Source organism: Orbicella faveolata, unplaced genomic scaffold, assembly GCF_042242905.1.
Source record: "Orbicella faveolata isolate gen_17 unplaced genomic scaffold, um_ofav_v1 contig_2, whole genome shotgun sequence".
Lineage (NCBI taxonomy): Eukaryota > Metazoa > Cnidaria > Anthozoa > Scleractinia > Merulinidae > Orbicella > Orbicella faveolata.
The window spans coordinates 25382402-25400119 of record NW_028301547.1 but is presented as its reverse complement, the minus strand read 5'-3'; the positions used below and the strand labels follow the sequence as shown (position 1 = coordinate 25400119).

Here is a 17718-nt window from a genome sequence, read left to right as displayed (position 1 = left end):
TCTTCACACTCAAGAAGAGGCAATCTGTTCAATGAAAAAGCCATTTATGTTACAATTTTTCCACCAGCAGTGAAACTAAATCACCAGCAAGTAAGTTTTTTTTTTCCACAGGAAAATGAAAAAGATGCCATATTCAAGATCCTGGCAATCATTTTACACTTGGGAAATGTGGACTTTGGAAAAACAGAGGTGCATGTAGTATTTAAAACTCAATGACTGGTCCCGAGGGGAACAGTGAATTTTGTTTTTGGAGAATCTCAATGTTTCCCACAACAAAGTCGAGGGAAACATTGAGATTTGAGGGAAACAAAATTCACTGTTGCCAAGCGACCAGTCATTAAGTGATTTCTTATCAAGCAAAACAAAACAAAGGCAAATTTTGAAAAATGTGCTGAGACTCCAGCGACAACATCAGGCCACCTTCAACTGCATGCTCTGATCATGTGCAACAGCGGTCAACATTTTGCAGGCAACAGTGAACTGTTTCCTGTTTGACGTCATAGTTTTTGCAATGTTGCCCGCTCATGGCATTTGGCGGTAAACAGCTTTATTGTTAGATGTCATGTGACCATGAACTAGCCAATGAATGGGTGTGCTGTAGTGGGAAAAATGCCAGCTATACAGCAATAAAGATTGAAGTTAAATTTATACCTCTTTGTTTTCTCTCTTCTACTTGCCATTATCTTTCCTGTATACTGTATGTCAGTAAGAATTTCTAGCAATCATGATGTGCACAGTTCTATATGCACAGGGCGGTCAATAGGGGCTGTAACCTGTAGCACCTGACCTACGGCTGAGTAAGCTGTATGGGCCTTTAATGTTATGGGTGAACTTGCCTGTAGTTGATACAATTAACCCATAAAGTTACAAGTTTGTTTTAGGTGTCAGAAGATCAAGGCTACAGGTCAATCAAAACTTAATGTCAACCCTGATGCATTTAAGAGTCCATTCAATTTTAAATTATTCGTATTTTAAAAGTAGTAAACATAAGATTGCTTCAGGAAGGTTCTATGGATCAGAATTGTTGTTAGCTGACGTGTATTTTGTAATGTTGCATATGTCTCACTAGGCCAGTGGACAAGAAGCTGCTGTCATCATGGGACAAACAGAAGTCTCACTTGTGTCTCACTTGTTGGGCCTTAAAGTTCAAGATCTGGTTGTATGTTTGACCCACAAGGAAACAGTAAGTTCTAATTAGTTTGAGTAATGTTTTTTTTGCTGGCTGAGCTTGCGAAAGAGGCAGGAAACAAGGTTCTCTCACACTGAATGGGGGACCTAGGTATGAGTCAGGATGTCGGTTTCACGCTCGGTCACGTGACTCAGTTTTTCCTTCCTTGCCAGACAGTGCAACAGTTTTCCCACCCTCCCACCCCTTAGTGAATTCTTGCCTAAAGTTTATAGAAGTGTATCAACGTTTGGGTAGTTTTTTTTCCAGTTGTTGACTCCGATTCTGTTATTGTTTCGATGTTGATAGAAATGTCAATAAAGTGCATTGTCGTGTGGCAGACAAGTGGCATTCAGTGTATGAGAATGTGCTACTTAATGCCAAATTTTAACGACCATGCATGAGTCTGGGATCTGAAAATGAATTATGTGGAGGCAAAATACATTTCATGTGTTGAATGCTCTTGCCCAAAACACTTGAATGTGTTGACACAAAGGTAAAGGGCAATTTGAAAATGACCTACTGGAGGTATTTGTTTTGACTTTTTCTTCTTTTCAGGTGCAAGGAATCAATTATAATTATATTAAAATTAATTATTTATTACAATTATTAATAATAAAGAATTTTTATTAGTTTACAGTTTGAAGTATTGAAATTAGGTCTAGGGCTATGCTGTTTGTTTGACTTGCCAGCCATTTTAAAATAATAATTATTATAATGTTGCAGCACTTTTCATTGATAAAACTGACTTATGATTGTGTCTTTTCATTCCAGGAAGTGGGAGGCTCCAAAGTGCGAAGTCCGAGATCAATAAACCAAGCTATAGATGCCAGGTAATGATCAAGGCCATAACCCATAACCCAGTTATGGCTGATCTGAGCATGACTGATGGGTCCTCGATATATTACGAGGGAACTTGCCCGTAATGTGATGTACATGTAATTCACCCAAAAGGCAACGAGTTTGTTGTGGGTGTCAAGGTCAAAGCAACCAGCTGAGTCCAAAATTAGAAACTGGACTGAAGATCATTAAATATCAAATACAAATTATGTATGTAAAGGTGTTGAGAGATTTGAATACAATTGCATATTTCACAATTTTGTGAGGTACTGACATGGGTACCTGTACTGATTATCTCACATACAGACTGACTTCTGTCCATTCCAACAAGCAATTGCTTTGTGCACTTTGCCTCAGGAAAACAGAAAATTAATATACGAGATGGCTTTCAATGAAAGTACAAATTCTGTTTGTTAATTGAAAACTCTCAAAAACAAATATTAACAATCATAATGCAATAAGATATAGTAACAGTAATAGTTTTAATAAAGATAGGCAAGCGTTTATCGCTAGAAGAAAAAAAAAACTCTGAAATCTAGAGCAAGGTGAATCCTTGGATTTTGGACAAATAATATTAAAACCATATTGTGCCATATAACTGGACTTTTCTTTTGCAGTTGGAAAATAATGCAGTAAATAAAATGTGGTCAAAAATAAAAATTATTAAATCTTTGTGTGGAATTTTTTTTGCATGTTTTGAGTTATTGTATATCAATGTGCTGACTTTGAAGGCAATAAATTGTAAACTGTAATTTCCTTTTTTACAGGGATGCTCTGGCTAAAGAAATCTACTCTCACCTGTTTGGGTGGCTTATAAGCAGGGTTAATGATATTGTGTACAGTGGCAAAAAGCAAACTTCCATTGCTGTACTTGATATTTTTGGCTTTGAGGTGAGGTCCAAACCCATTATGCTAATGGCTTCATGCTGACATTTTGATTTCAATGTGTTTAGGTATATTAGGACAGACACTTGGTCTCATATTTTAATGTTTTCTATGTGTAACTTATAAATTATCTAAAACAAATAGAGGGGTAATAATTGAAGGATTTTGTGCAAAAAGGGCGTACATCGCCCCAAAAGTGATATACACGTACGCCCTTTTTGCACAAAATCCTCCAATTTATTATTAATCTTAAGTTAGATATTAACTTAATAAGTTTATCAAATTAATCCATGATGTAACACTTGTAACAGGTGGCTCTAGTAATTTTTACTAACTGTTTTTTATACTGTAAGTGCTGTAGCACAGCGCAAAAAAATCTCGTGGCCATTTGCTGACTTGTGAGCCACTTCCTGTACCTGTATACAGAGATGCTAACCTAAAAAAAATCAAAATCTGGGAGATAACCAATTTTTCGTTTTCTGACCCTATAAAAAGTTGTTAGAGTAGAGTTCTGCTAATTAAACTGCCAAAAATGCTTCAAATATTCAAATCCCCCCCCCCCCCTGCAAAAGGCAAAATATCAGCCAAAATATGTCTGAAAAATGTCAGTATCTTATGCTCTGTCACTTAGAGCTAATTTCCCTGAGACTAAGATTACAAGATACAACTTAAGGAATAAGTCTTCCGCAATGCCCGCCATTCACTCGGACCGTTTCAAGAATACATTCTTTAATAGGATAGTTTTTAAGTACAATGTAACTTTGTAAATAGTGTACTTTTTGTATTCGATTTTTGTATTTGTTTCCATGTAAATATCTATCTTATTTAGAGACATATTGTAGCCCATTAACATTATTATTTTTAAATGTAACATAAGATATGTAATTTTATCTTTTGAACAATAAAGACACTTTATTTATTTATTTATTTATTGACTGGGAGATTTGGTGACCTGTATGGGTGACCAGAAGACCAGGAGACTCCCAGAGAATCTGGGAGAGTTGGGATAGATTTGTACATGTACATGTATATGAAAACTGTATACTGAAAGGCAATGGGTGATGGAAATTACAGTGGAGCTCCGGCAGCTCGAAGGGCCGCCAAGTGGAGCCTCATACTCGTATAGGAAAGAAAAGGAAACCCATGAATGGATTTTCTTATGGTTATCATGACTAGCGGTATTGCTCATGGGCGCGTATGCACGATGGCGATGGCAATGGCGACGGTGACGGAGTCACACAAGATGGTGGCCATTCTCCAGCAAAGTTAAAAGGTTGACAGAAATATACAGCCTTGATTTATAGCCTCCTTCTTTGATATTGGATATCCATGTTATGGTCAATTGACACCTGTCAAATCAAGGTATCTGCTGACCAGTATCACATGACCATATTGCAGGCTCAGGTTTATAGTTCATCGAGGTCACATGGTTTTTTTTTTAAAGTTGACCGCTGACCAAGTGCTGGTTTTCTACTGGATCGCAGGCTCATGTCAAATTAACTTGTAAATGGGGCCGGGTTGTTTGGAAGCCAGTCAACGCTGACCCAGGATTTAAGTTAACAGAAGTATAAATAGTTTTTGTATACAAATGTTTTTCACTGCGTTTGTTTTGTGTATTTTGAGATTATTCAAACTCAAAACAGAAGGCCAAACAATATACAGAAAACCTCACTGCAAAGTTACAAAATTCAAATCAAAATTCTCACTTAACTTGGGTTATCTTAATTGGGCTTTGAACAACCTGGCCCAGGAGCTCCACATTTAGGCTTGGCTAAATCTATATATTATGGTGAACCCCTGAATTTAATATGCTCATTCACTTTTTTATTGCTGCAGGATTTTGAGACAAACAGCTTTGAGCAGATGTGTATCAACTTTGCCAATGAAACTTTGCAGTTCTTTTTTAATCAGTTTGTCTTCAGAATGGAACAAGTGAGTAACAATATTACACAAGTCACAAACAATTTCTCTTTGTAGTTTGTCATGCAAGATAGTCCTTTAATAGCCATTGTTTTTCAGATAGTTGACCACCGGGTAATGTTGTGCACACACAATACAAAAAATAATGTCCTGTTGTTGATAGATGGAAAGAATTACATTACGTGAAGAAATTTGTACTGTACATGTAGTGAGACAGCCTGAGTGCCGTTGGACTGATTGTTGTAAACATGTGTTTGTCAGAACACTTGGCTAGAATAATGAGAAAGAGGTGGCAGTAAGTTTTGAAAAGTCCTCTTAGTATACCGTATTTACCCGTGTATAATGCGCACCCGTATATAATGCGCACCCTGATTTTCCGGACAATTTTTGAAAAAACAAAAAAATCGTTGTTCAACAAAAGACAAACATTACAATGAGTATATTCCATTGCAACAGTTTAATAACATGAACTTTTAAGTTTACAATACTCAGGTAATTTGTGTTGACCTGCCGGTAAACTTTCCTGAATCACAAAGCAGTTTTTTACAACAGTTTCGAAGTGAGCGATAATTTTAAGATTGTTAACAGTACCTCAAAATCCGTAAAAATCCTCTGACTCTGAGTCAGATGCGAAGAGCTCGTCTACAACCTCATCTTCTAAAATAGATTCATCATCTGAAGAACTGTCGAAAACACAATCATCCTCGGAACCATCCAGAGCATTTGTGATTCCACACTTTAAAAAAGATCTCGCGACCATTTCTCGTGGAATATCACACCATGCTTCGCCGATCCACTGGCACATGAGTTCTTCGGATGGTTTCTTTTGTCTTCCAGTTGCTGTCAGTTCATGGATTCCCTCAGCCATCCATGCCATCCACCTTTGCCTGACTCTGTCCTTAAAAGGTTTGTTTAAACAGACATCTAGAGGCTGCAGTACTGAGGTGAGCCCGCCAGGAATTATGGCCAAATCCGTGTTCTCCGATTTCAGCAAACGTTTCACTTGCTCCGTCTTGTGTGCTTCAAAGGAATCCAACACAAGTAGACTTCTTCGCCGACTTAGACCTCCAATTCGACAACGCCAAACTCTTTCAATCCAAATTTTCATGATTTCGCTGTCCATCCAGCCCTTTTCTTGGACAGCAACTACGACGCCATGTTTGTTTTGGATCTTTGGCATGGTCTTGCGCTTGAAAATGACCAGCAGTTTCAGTTTGGAGCCATCGCCTGTGCATGCCAAAACGACAGTCAGGCGGTTCTTTTCATTTCCTGTGGTTCGAATCTTCACTGTTTTATCGCCGATTGTGCTGACAGTTCGATTTGATGGCATGTCAAATTGAATTGGACTCTCATCCATGTTTGCCACAAGATGAAGAGGATAGTTGTGGGCTCTTCGCTGCCTGATAACAAACTGGTGAAACTGCACAATTTTCTCTTCGTAGTCCCGTGGAAGATGTTGGGCGAGCGTGGTTTTCTGTCGCAACGACAAACCATTCCTCTTCATGAATCTTTGGCACCAGTGGTTGGAAGCCTTAAACTCGCCAGCAGCGATGTCATACTGCGGATGTTTAGAAAGTTCCATCACTTTTAGCCTGACCATGGCCGGTAAAATCGCCAGTCCGTTGTTTCGCTTTTCTGTGATCCAAGCCATCAGATCTTGCTCAAGGCGAGGCCAAGCCGCTTTCCTTCCACAATTCGCACGTTGAAGTCGCGGCATTTTCTCTAGGTTTTCCTTGCTTCTTCGCCAAAGGCGGATATTGCTCTCGGCAATTCCAAACTGTCGCTGGGCTGAATGATTTCCATGCTGTTCTGCAAATTGTATAACTTTCAACTTCTCCGCTGTGGTGTAACTTTGTCGCTTCGTGTTTTCTGCTGCCATGATTGCCCGTAAGTTTACAATTATTCCAATAAAGATGCTTCAAAACAATTTGTTTTAATCTATCATATTTAAACAGCTGTTATTGGTTAGTTATGTTTTTATTATAACAAAAGTCTTAATCACAGCCTATTAAAACCAAATTTATTGTTCTTTCATGTATTCATGCAAATGAGTGTAGCGGTGTAATCAACAAACAAAAGGTTCCGCATATAATGCGCAGTGCAAATTTCGAACTATAAATTTTGGAAAAAAAGTGCGCATTATACACGGGTAAATACGGTAGTAGCCTGAAGAGAAGTCATTTGGATACTGGCTCCATTGTAAAATATTTGAAACTAACCCCCACGTTTGTTTGTTTTTTTGTTTGTGTGCAGGATGAGTATGCTACTGAGCACATCCGATGGACAAATCTACCATTTTTTGACAATCAACCAAGACTGGATCTGTTGGCCAAGCCTCCGCATGGCCTGATCCACATTCTAGCTGATACGACAGGTTTTCCAAGGGTAGGCTGAAAATCGCTGAAAGTGTAACTTGTCATGCATGAACATGATTGTCTATCTCCTTATAATATGCTTCTTTCTGTATTAGTTCCTTGTAAATCCTGATGACATTACTGTGGTTATTAAATTAAGATAAAACTTTTTGTATTGCTCTTCATGATCATAACAGGCAGATGATCTTACATTCTTGAACAAGTGTCATTTCCATCATGAACTGAACAAATTTTATCAAAAACCAAAGACACCCAAGCCGGAATTTGCTATTTGTCATTATGCTGGCACAGTATGGTACCAGGTAAGCTTTGAAATAAAGTAGGTGATATATACCCTCTTTTCTGTCATTTAGTTGATTTCAGTCAGTCAGTTGGTCAGTTAGTCAGCTAGTTGGTCAAGCAGTTGCTGAGTCATCGAGGCAATCAGATGGGCAGTTTGTTTGTTTTTAACCAAACAGTCAATCAACTACAGTCAATTAATTAATTAGTAAGCCATGTAGCCAATCACCCAGACAGTCAGTCTGTCTGTCTGGCTGTCCTGCATCTATCTCTCAATCTTTCAGACAGGTGGTCAGTCTGTTCAATGTCAGTCACTCTTATGTAGAGCTGTTATTAGGATACTGTCAGTACCACTGTGAGTTTGGCCATCATTTATTTTTCTGCAGACAGATCACAGGTGCATGTAAAAATGTGTTACTTAATATTTAATAAGAACTTTAACACAGACTGTACATGTGCATGCTTCTATTTTTTGCAGGTGACTGGTTTTCTAGAAAAGAACAGAGATGGTTTAAAACCAGACCTTGAAGACCTTATTTCTAGTTGTGGCAGTAAGGTATGTATGTGTTCTTAAACTGCTGCTAGTTGCTGTTAGTAGGTCATATACACGACTGTACTACATGTAATTTCAGAAAGGAGGGAAATTGGACTGCTTATAAGTTATTACCCAAAACATTTATCATTGCATATTAAACTGCCTGACTTTGTGTTTGAGTGAAATTTTGTTCACTTAATGTTTTCTGGTGTGTCTGAAGCATTTTAGGTACATGTACCTGTGAACATGTTAATGGTATTCAGGAGTTTTGCCTAAACATTGCTCAAACCTTTTGCGCTGTAATTCATGTTTACTGTTTAGTGTTAATAGACCATTTTCGATTATAGTAAAATTCTAACTTGGCTCCGAGGCTTGGGGGAATAAAACAAAAGGAATCACATCAAGGTTAAGTGACGAATAATTAATTTGTTTTGTTTTATTCCCCCTGGCCTTGGAGCCATGTTAGAATTTTAATACATTGCGAATGGCCTATTTTGTTAATGATGCTACAATACTGTACACAAGCCTTCTGTGGGTAACAATCAACTCAGTTGTTCCTAATCAATATTGCAATATTCTACTTTGTAGTTCATTCAGGAGCTTTTCCCAGAGCTTCAAAACGAGGAGTTTTCAATCAAGAGGCTGAAACTTCCTTCACAGCCTAAGAATTCTCTCAGATTGCCATTAAACCAGAAAAAGAAACCAACAGTTTGTGGCAAGTTCAATGACTCTCTCATTAAACTTGTGGTTGCCATGAAAAGGTAATGTTTCCTATTCATACAGAGGTTTAGATTTTTGACCAACATTCAAGATTTCTGCTTCCTGTTTGTTTGGGTTCTGTGTTCTCGAGATGTTTTCTTGAAGAAGATACTGGCAGCTCACATAGAGATGCTTATGGATTGATGCTCTAATGATCTTCACTGCAGTTACCTAGCGTGCATTACTTTAGAGCATAGTTACATATTGACAGGTTCCATTTGTTATGTTACTTTCCCTGTTGAAAGAGGCCTAGGCGGTGGCATGGCCTAGTGGTTTGAGTGCTGGATTTGTATTCAGGAAGTCCCAAGTTCAAATCCTCCTACCTGCCAGTAGATGGATTTATGTTTGGTGGTACCAATAGTGAACTGGTTAGCCACCAACCAGTTGGGATTTTAACAAGTTTCTGTTAATTTACATTGTAAATATGTGTTTGTTTATTTGAAAGGGCCACAATGTTTCAAACTACTTAATTCCTTTAATATGCACTGGTACTTAATTAATAACTCTTAATTAGTAATTAATAGTTTTCCTTTAATTTCAGCCTTTCTCACTTTGTTCTTGTAATTGTTATTCTCTTGTAGTTGCAACCCTTTCTTTGTCAGATGTATTAAGCCAAACAGCACCAAGGTACTTGTAAAGTGTATTAGAACCTTAGAAAAAAAAAATTGTCGTCTCGAATTGATATTTTTTTATCATGTCTGTACTCTGTTAGTTTTTGCCCATTCTACAATACTTAGTATTTTTTTCCAAAAAATCATTCTTTTTCAGACTGCAGGAAAATTTGAGATTCCTCTTGTTGTTGAACAGCTGAGGTATTGCGGAATTGTGGAAACTGTAAAAATCCGTAAAGCTGGCTATCCCATCAGATATCTGTATGCAGACTTCATAAAAATGTAAGACACCCTCAGCTTTAACCTTATAATAGAGATTTTTTCTTACTCTTTGTAATTGATAATTAATCCAATTGTACTACGTATTATCAAACATGTATCACTTATAGATTATTAGTTAATAGATAGACTTAATACTGTTGAGTTTAAGCTTAAGCAGCCATGGGTGGGGAGAAGTGTTGAGAACCTTGGAAGTTTCAGCATTGCATAATACACAGTATATATGCAGTATCAATATTCTGACTGTTTCAATGTTTTTTCTTCACTTGGAAAAAATTTTCATTAATCATTTTGTGCAATACTTTTTAGGTATTCTTGTTTCTCATCACATCTTGATCTGGGCAGTCCAAATCCAAGGGAGAATGTGTCGAGAATTCTTCATCTCATTGAAAGAGTTGAGCCTGCAAGTTACCAGTTTGGCAAAACAAAGGTTAGTTGTGTTAAACTCAATTGGTTATTAAATTATACATTTTAGATTTGAATTCTTCTATTAGTAATAATAATAATGAAGAATTTGTAGTGCGCAAATTCCATGTGGATATGTTCACATGCGCATTACAACTCAATTATCTAAAACTAAACGTTGCAAGCCCTAAAATTACAATTACAGCTAACTAATCTAACTCACAGAAGTGGTGGTTGTCAAAGGTGGGGAAAAAATAATAAAATAACAAAGATAAAATAAAACATAATTTCTAACAGCTAAAATTCTCAGAAAATTACAATATTATTACCTATTAGGTAGGTACATGTATATCTGAAGGACAGTTGAACAAAACTGGAAACAGTTTGGAGATTTTTTATTATGACATGTACTGCAAGTAGGAAAAACTAGCAAAAAATGTGTGCTACATATGGAAAAATAACCCTGGTTAAACTGCTAAACACTCAGATAGTTCGCAGCACCACACCACGAGGTATCAGTGTTCAGGGGGTTCATTAAAGGCTGGGCACTGGCCAAACTGAGTGGCTGTGAGGATGATTTTTCCCACCTGGTTTGACCATCTTGAGGAAAGTTTTTCATAATAAAGAAGTTCAGCTCAACAAGTTTTGCCTGCCTGTGAAAACCAGTTGCCCCCCCGCCCCCCCTGCTGAAAATGTTAATGAAACCTCTGTATCAGTGACGTACTATTCAAATCTGAACGCTTGGATGGAGGACTGCTGACTTGAAACAGGTTGCTTTAAGCTTGTTGTTGCTAACCTGATTAACTATTCACTCATTTAAATGACTGCATTTGATTATAATAATTATTAAATATTGAATTTAATTTTTCCAGGTCTTTTTAAATGAGGATCTTCATGGTGCCTTGGAAGATGCAAGAATGTCCAAGCTTAATCGCATGGCAGTTGTCATTCAAGCTAGGGTTAGTATTAGGTCATGCTGAGAGAGATTTAAAATGGAAAAAATAAATATTGAATTTGGGCCTCACTCATTGTTTGAGTGCAACCAACACTCCTAATTCCAATTCAGCCAGGATAGTGGACCAGCATGAAACCAGCTAAGGTTCATGTGGCTTCCTCATTAAATATTGTATTGTTTTTGAAATTTTTATTTGTTTCAAGACTGCACATGTTTTTGGAGAGTGGACCACTGTTACAGTAGTGCAACACTAGAAAGCCTTTACTTTACAGGCCTAGTTCAGGTGCTCTATGCTATAACTAAGCATGTTCCCGTACATGTTCTTATTATATGGCAGCTTGTGTTTGTAGCCGATATAATGCGCACTATGATTGGCTTGCATGCTCTGATTCCAGGGCATTATTCTTCTGTAATGCCCACAGGCCGATTATGCACCTGCAAAAACAAAACAACTAGCCATATTATTAACAACTTACTAACCTCAAATGTTTTGGTCTTTCTGGGAAAATCTCAAACTTCAGCCTTGCAGTATTGACCGAGCATTCGCTCGGTCAGTGTTGGCAAGGTCTTGGTTTGAGATTTTCTCATAGAGAGCTCACAGTCAGTTGATGAGTAGTTAAAATTCAAATTGTAATTATAATTATATTGGAATCATGATCGTTCAGCTAACAGACATAATTAAACGGACCTTACCTATCGCTGTGACTTTTCTTTATAGATGCGTGGATACTACCTGAATAGCAAATACCTTAGGATGAAAAAGGCAGCTATTGTGATCCAAAGTAACACACGACGCCTTCTAGAAAGGTACATAGTATATCTTAATTTGCTACCAAGTAGAGGTATTAGATATAACCTGACATTTTAAAATTTGTATTTCCTCTTTTATCTCTCTGTACCCTGATAGGGATGATAAAACAAGACAAAATTCTTCTTTAGTTTTTCCATGCATATCCTATTTATTAGTTGAGAGAATTCATATACGCATTAATTAACTGGTGACCTATATGTAAATGCAGACATTTCTCCTTGGCAATAATTATTTTTAATTCTTGCAACTTTCATAGCCCAATATGATCTGATGTACTGAGATTATACTTTGAAATGTTAGTTTTTCTCCCGTATAAAATTGTTACTTAACAACATTTTAGCAAAAGGTTACAGTGAAGTGACTAGTGTGCTTAACATCTCCATACCTACTTAGGTGGTGCATTTTGATTGGCCATTGGAAAGTAAAGTCGTCAGAAGGCTGTCAAAAAGTTGTCAAAAATTAAAATGAAATTAAACTTTGTGTTTTGTATTAAAACAAGGTTTTGTTTGGAAAGACAAGTGGACATGTAGTATAGTGAACAAAATTTAACATTTTACATTTTCAAATTATGCTGCTAATGTAGAAGCAGGTGGGGACAGCTGTTAGGTCACTTGCAGAAGTTTGCTTTCATTTTGAGTTCTCTCCAAGCTCTTATATATGTTAATATTATCACATCTTCACTCATTTTAAACACAGGAAGAAATTTCTGAAGGCAAGAAAGGGATTTATCCTGCTTCAGGCAGTTCACAGGATGAGGCAACAGAGGAAAACATTTCTGAAGGTAAGTTAGAGATGCTTAATAACTAATATTTACATTTTACTGTTTTGTTATCTTTAGTCAACAGTCAGCCACTAAGTGCTTTCCTTCACATCCAGTTCAACAACTCTGCTTATCAAACTTTGTAGCAGGAGTGATAAAAAAATGTACTAACATGAGAAATAACATTTTCATAGTAAGGCTCAATGGAATATTTTTTAAAGTCTAGTGGGAAGAGATCAGTATACTGGTTCAATTGTTCCAGGGGCTACTAGCTAGCAAACAAAATTATTAAAAAGTCGTTTAGAAGTTGGTTACCTTGTTTGTAACACAAGGCAGCGAGGATTATGTACATGCATGTCCTCTCATCTTTGTTGGGAATGTTTGCTAGTGCATCTGAAAATTACTGAGTATGAAGGTTTAACCTCTTTTGTCACAAGAAAGAGGTTTCGACTCTTTGACTCTGGTTTTGAAAGAGAATAAAATGCAAGGTCTAGTGCAACAGTAAACAGTATTGTTTGATTGATCTTCGGGCCTCATACAAATGAACATTTGGGTGAAGTGTGAGATTTAAAGTGTAAGCTGTTGGGTGTACTACGTAAAATGTTAAAATTATACATGTTTATAATCCAACAAATATTTTCGCTTGTGTGCAGTTGGTCTAAACATGTCATGTGACCGAATATTCCGCAGCTAAAACTGGGGAATATCCAAGAATATTCCCCAATTTTCAAAACTGCGCGTGTATGAAGATATTGTTAGTTGAACATACGGACGCCACTGCGTGCAGTATGAAGATCAATCAAACAATACTGTTTACTGTTGCACTAGACCTTGCATTTTATTCTCTTTCAAAACCAGAGTCAAAGAGTCAAAACCTCTTTCTTGTGAAAAAGATTTGAAGAATAATAAACACAATAGCCTCCATTTTGGGCGAAAATATGCTCGGATATTTGTCCTTGGACATTATCTGTTCCTCGAGGCACACAGTTTTCCTCGAACTACGCTCTCGCAAAACTGTTCACTTCTCGAATAATGTCTGCGGACAAATATCCAAGCATATTTTCGCGCCGAATGGAGGCTATTGTTTATATATAGAACGAGATGGGAAATGTAAATAATCAGCCATTTCCAGGTTGTCTTTCACCTCTGTATCAAAAGAAGTCTTTGTGTGAATTACCATTCATATGAAAATGAGTTCTGCCTACAGGTTCATTTTCATGCAAATCAAACTTATTTTCATATATATTCATGAAAGGTTTTACATGAAGACTCGTTTTGAAACAGAGGCACAAGGTAACTCAGAAGTGGCCTATTGTGGATTGTCAAGAGTCAAATGTGACTTAGTGAATTACAGAGTGTGGAATGAAAGTAGCATGAAATTTGAAATGTGATATTTACCATGGAAAAAGTGATTTTAATCAGAAATGTGAAAAATCCAAGAAATCTGGAAAAGAAAACAGGAATTTTCAGTTTCAGAAAATACTCCCCACCCACCCCATAAAAGATCATTGATAATTTTAAGGGGGCTGGGTCTCAAAGGCCAGAAGGTTTAAAGGAAAGTATGAAACTAAAAAGGCTTTTCTAGAGGGTTTTTTCTTTCAGGGTGGGGGGAGGTGCAAATCCAAAGACCTTGTCGGGGGGGGGGGGGTATGGATATTTTCTGGAGCAATACCAGTGCTATACAAAATTATCACATGACTGTTAGTTAAATACTTGGGTGTGCATGTATAATAAATTATTATTTATGGAATTCTTACTTTATATCTCTCTCTTACATGCAGCAAGCAGCAAAAAAATATAATTTTGGTCAGGAGGACCTGCTTATCTTTATTTAAAATGAATTAGAATTTCTTTAAATTTACTGCATGTATCAAGTACGTCAAGTTGAGAGAGGTTTCTCACATTTTTCCCTGCAATTTCTTACGTGCAAGTAAAGCCATTATTCTTTTTTACATTCATGTGGATATTTTTTTCCCTGTTTTTCAAATGCTAAAAGTTCTGTATACTTAATATTAAATTATATCGTCTGCAATACAAATAAAATAATATAAATAAAGTTATACACAATAAAATACATGTGATGGTGCACACTTAGGTTGACGATTAGTCTCTCTGTGTGTCTTGTGGTGTCATGTATGAACAGCCCCTGAAGCTGTGTAGCAAGCAGTTTTTACTTTTATCAGGTCCTAAATATGTGGTCAGACAATTCCTATTCATTATTTATTATTTTACCTAAGAAAAGAAATTGAATATAAATTAGGTCATATAGTTGATACATTGCCAGTGTTATTTAAACACCTTAAAGGCAGCTGGTTATTTTTGGTCTGTCATTCCAACAGATTGATGCCTGCCATTCTTTTTAATAATAAGAGAACTAAAAATTAGGAACACTTTTTTATAAGACAGTATTTGAGATTGAACTGGTTATATCACTGTGTTGTTTTTGCATTTTGAATAGTGCTGTTTTGCTTGATGTTTTATAATTGGTTAAATTGATCTATTTTGGACATGCTTCTTGAAGAAGATTGGCAAGTTATGACAATGAAATAGGCATTTATGGTAATTATAATTGTGTTTGGTTCATAATTTGTGTTTTAATAAAGGAGCTTGTTTCTCATTTATACTGTGTTTTAAGCTGAGAAGCTATGGAGGTTTTTGAGTTGCAATAATCAAGTTTATAGACACATCGTCAGGTCTCCTAGAGCTACATTGTAGAAAAAAAAAGAAATTTTGTGCAAACTAACTTGGATGATTTTTTTGTTGATTTTGAAGCAATGTTGCTGCTTGATCCATACATGATCAGGTTGTCCAGGGTTATGGCATATAGTTGTGTTTCTGTGAAATAGGAAAACGGTTTTTTACCTTTCACAAGATTGGCTGAACCTGTTAAGTGACATTCATGTCAAGAATCGACACTGCCAATTGGTAGGATTTGTTTCAAAGAAACCAGTACGTTCTTTTGAATACTTGTGCTGAAGGGAAATTAAAGTTTTTATGAATGGAACTGAGCGCACAGTAATAAGAAGCTTGAGAATTCATCATGTTATAAATTCATGGGGGTGCTTGTGACTCACACATGGACTGTAACTCATGATCAGGTAGGTATTGATGATGAAGATGATCCTTAAAGCCTTGTCTTTTTTTGTTCTCAAGCTTTCGTTGTTCATATATTTGTTAGTGCTTGTTTTGAGGATTTTATAAATTTAGGAGAACGTGTATTTTATTTCTTTTTATGTTAATGCTGTTATTATTGGATATAATTGTGTATTTGGTAGCTTACCATAACAGCTCTATGTACTTTTTATTTCATACAACTTCTCTAATTAATCCTTTATGCTCCATTTTCAATACTTTAATAATTTTTTTTTTTAAGAAGAAAAGAAATTGGAACTTGCCGTGGAATAGAATATTTCCAGACATTTCAAGAATGTTTGTATTGGCCTGTCTTTAGAGGGTTGTCTGGATAGCGTTGGATATTCAGACTGCAATGCCAGAAAACCGTGTATTCAGATATCTCTCGCTCTCTATAATACAATGAAATGTAAGTTTAGTCTGCACTAGTAGGGACTATTTTACATTCATTTCCGTCCTGTTGTGCCATGCCAAATGGGAAACACCAACTAATTCTAAGCGTACATTTAATCTTGTTAATCCCTTCTTATGAACTCACTATTTGGGTTAAAAAGTTAAAGACGAGAATATTAGCAGAATATTTACATAGGAGGTTAGCTTGTTTACCGAATAGCTGACAACTGGTGTCATTTGCACTGGTGTCCTGCATTGTGTTAGTCTTGATAGATGCTTTGGTTTGCCAGTATCCTTAACGTGATGTGAAAAGTAGCATGTAGTTTCAAATTATGTGAAGGCTTGACCATTATCACAAGCATGAGTTATTAACAGAAATATCGTAAACTAATATGTATTTTGAATAAATTTCACGCTGGTGATAGCTGCCTTCTTCATTAGCATAACAGTGTCAAATTCCATTGTTATTGATGACTTCATCTACATAAATAACTGTCATTATTGAACATAGTCAGTAATATTAGCTCTTGTTAGCCTGAAACAACTCGAAATATTTAGAAGCCAGTATGCTACTCGAGTCAAGCTGATTTTTAAATCAATGAAGCAAATTCCATTGGGACCGATTTCTATGGTTTACACATGAAAACGAATTGACTTTGTTGGGATTAAACAATAGCTGGAATCATTTATGAATTTTGAAGTAAGTAAACCTATGGTGTGAAGCACCTTTAAGATATATTAGCTCACATATTGTTTGTCCTAATTTTCAGAGAAAACGAAACATTTTCCTTCATTTAACTAAGATTAGGACTGTTTAGAAATGTTTCGTTTCGTAGAACTGAAGTGATAACGCCACTGTTCATGAACAAACGTTTCACAAAATTTAAACGTTTGTACAAGAAATTCTGAGGTATTTTGGCAATGTGTGGTAGATAATATAAACAAAGCTTCTATATGGTGATAAGGAAGGTTTCAGATGCCACTGAGCTGCAGGTATTTACCACAGTAACTAGACAAAATTTGTGATGATTAAGTGCTCAATGTTTTTACCAGTTACTTCTTAAATATGAAAGTTAGAGCTTGCATGCGCTATGAACTTGGCTTCAGTGAAGCATATCTTTACACCTATACATAGTAATTAAGCAATTCCTACATTCAAATACTATTGAGTTTTGTAGTCCTATTTTCATACATGGTTTTGTATGACTGAAATTAACCTTTCTAGCTAAATAATCTCAGAGAAGGGTTTGTGTGTAGTTCCTTTTGAACTGTCTTTTTGGGATTTAAATTGCTTGCATTGTTAATTTATTATCGCCTTTGCCTTTTCAAGTTGTGTTCATTTGTACCACTCCACTCAATTATTGAATCTATCCTATGTTTTTCTGTATGGATCCGGTGTTAACTTTTGATTAAGCCTTGGAAGTCAAGTTGTTATTAGCAGCTTTGATATGAAAGACCATAAAATCACTCTGGTTTTTGTGTTTATTTTCTGTTGATGTATTTTAGCGTCTGTGAATTGACGAGATTGTGATTATTCATATTGCACAGATTAGACTTTATGTTTACTTGTTGGTTGTACTTAATAATACAAATGTAATAATAATTACTGTGGTT

At 36.2% G+C, this 17718-nt stretch overlaps 1 protein-coding gene and 1 long non-coding RNA gene across 3 annotated transcripts in view; one reads left to right on the top strand and one right to left on the bottom strand.

Moving 5' to 3' along the window:
• LOC110049813 (unconventional myosin-XV-like) overlaps positions 1–17718 on the top strand; it is a 57658-nt gene that overhangs the window by 13153 nt on the left and 26787 nt on the right. For both annotated transcript variants that reach the window (XM_089290500.1, XM_089290501.1), the window contains exons 11-25: positions 112–189; positions 1070–1183; positions 1940–1998; positions 2773–2896; positions 4727–4822; positions 7064–7195; positions 7362–7487; positions 7943–8020; positions 8588–8760; positions 9340–9385; positions 9527–9651; positions 9958–10078; positions 10926–11012; positions 11727–11815; positions 12516–12600. In XM_089290500.1, coding sequence (XP_089146626.1) covers positions 112–189; positions 1070–1183; positions 1940–1998; positions 2773–2896; positions 4727–4822; positions 7064–7195; positions 7362–7487; positions 7943–8020; positions 8588–8760; positions 9340–9385; positions 9527–9651; positions 9958–10078; positions 10926–11012; positions 11727–11815; positions 12516–12600 — 1533 coding nt within the window. The remainder of the gene's footprint in view (positions 1–111; positions 190–1069; positions 1184–1939; positions 1999–2772; positions 2897–4726; positions 4823–7063; positions 7196–7361; positions 7488–7942; positions 8021–8587; positions 8761–9339; positions 9386–9526; positions 9652–9957; positions 10079–10925; positions 11013–11726; positions 11816–12515; positions 12601–17718) is intronic.
• LOC149112602 (uncharacterized) lies at positions 10929–16504 on the bottom strand. The gene is made up of 3 exons (XR_016207519.1): positions 13978–16504; positions 12205–12257; positions 10929–11756 (listed from the first exon to the last, which is right to left on the bottom strand). It is a non-coding gene; the product is annotated as an uncharacterized LOC149112602 (long non-coding RNA).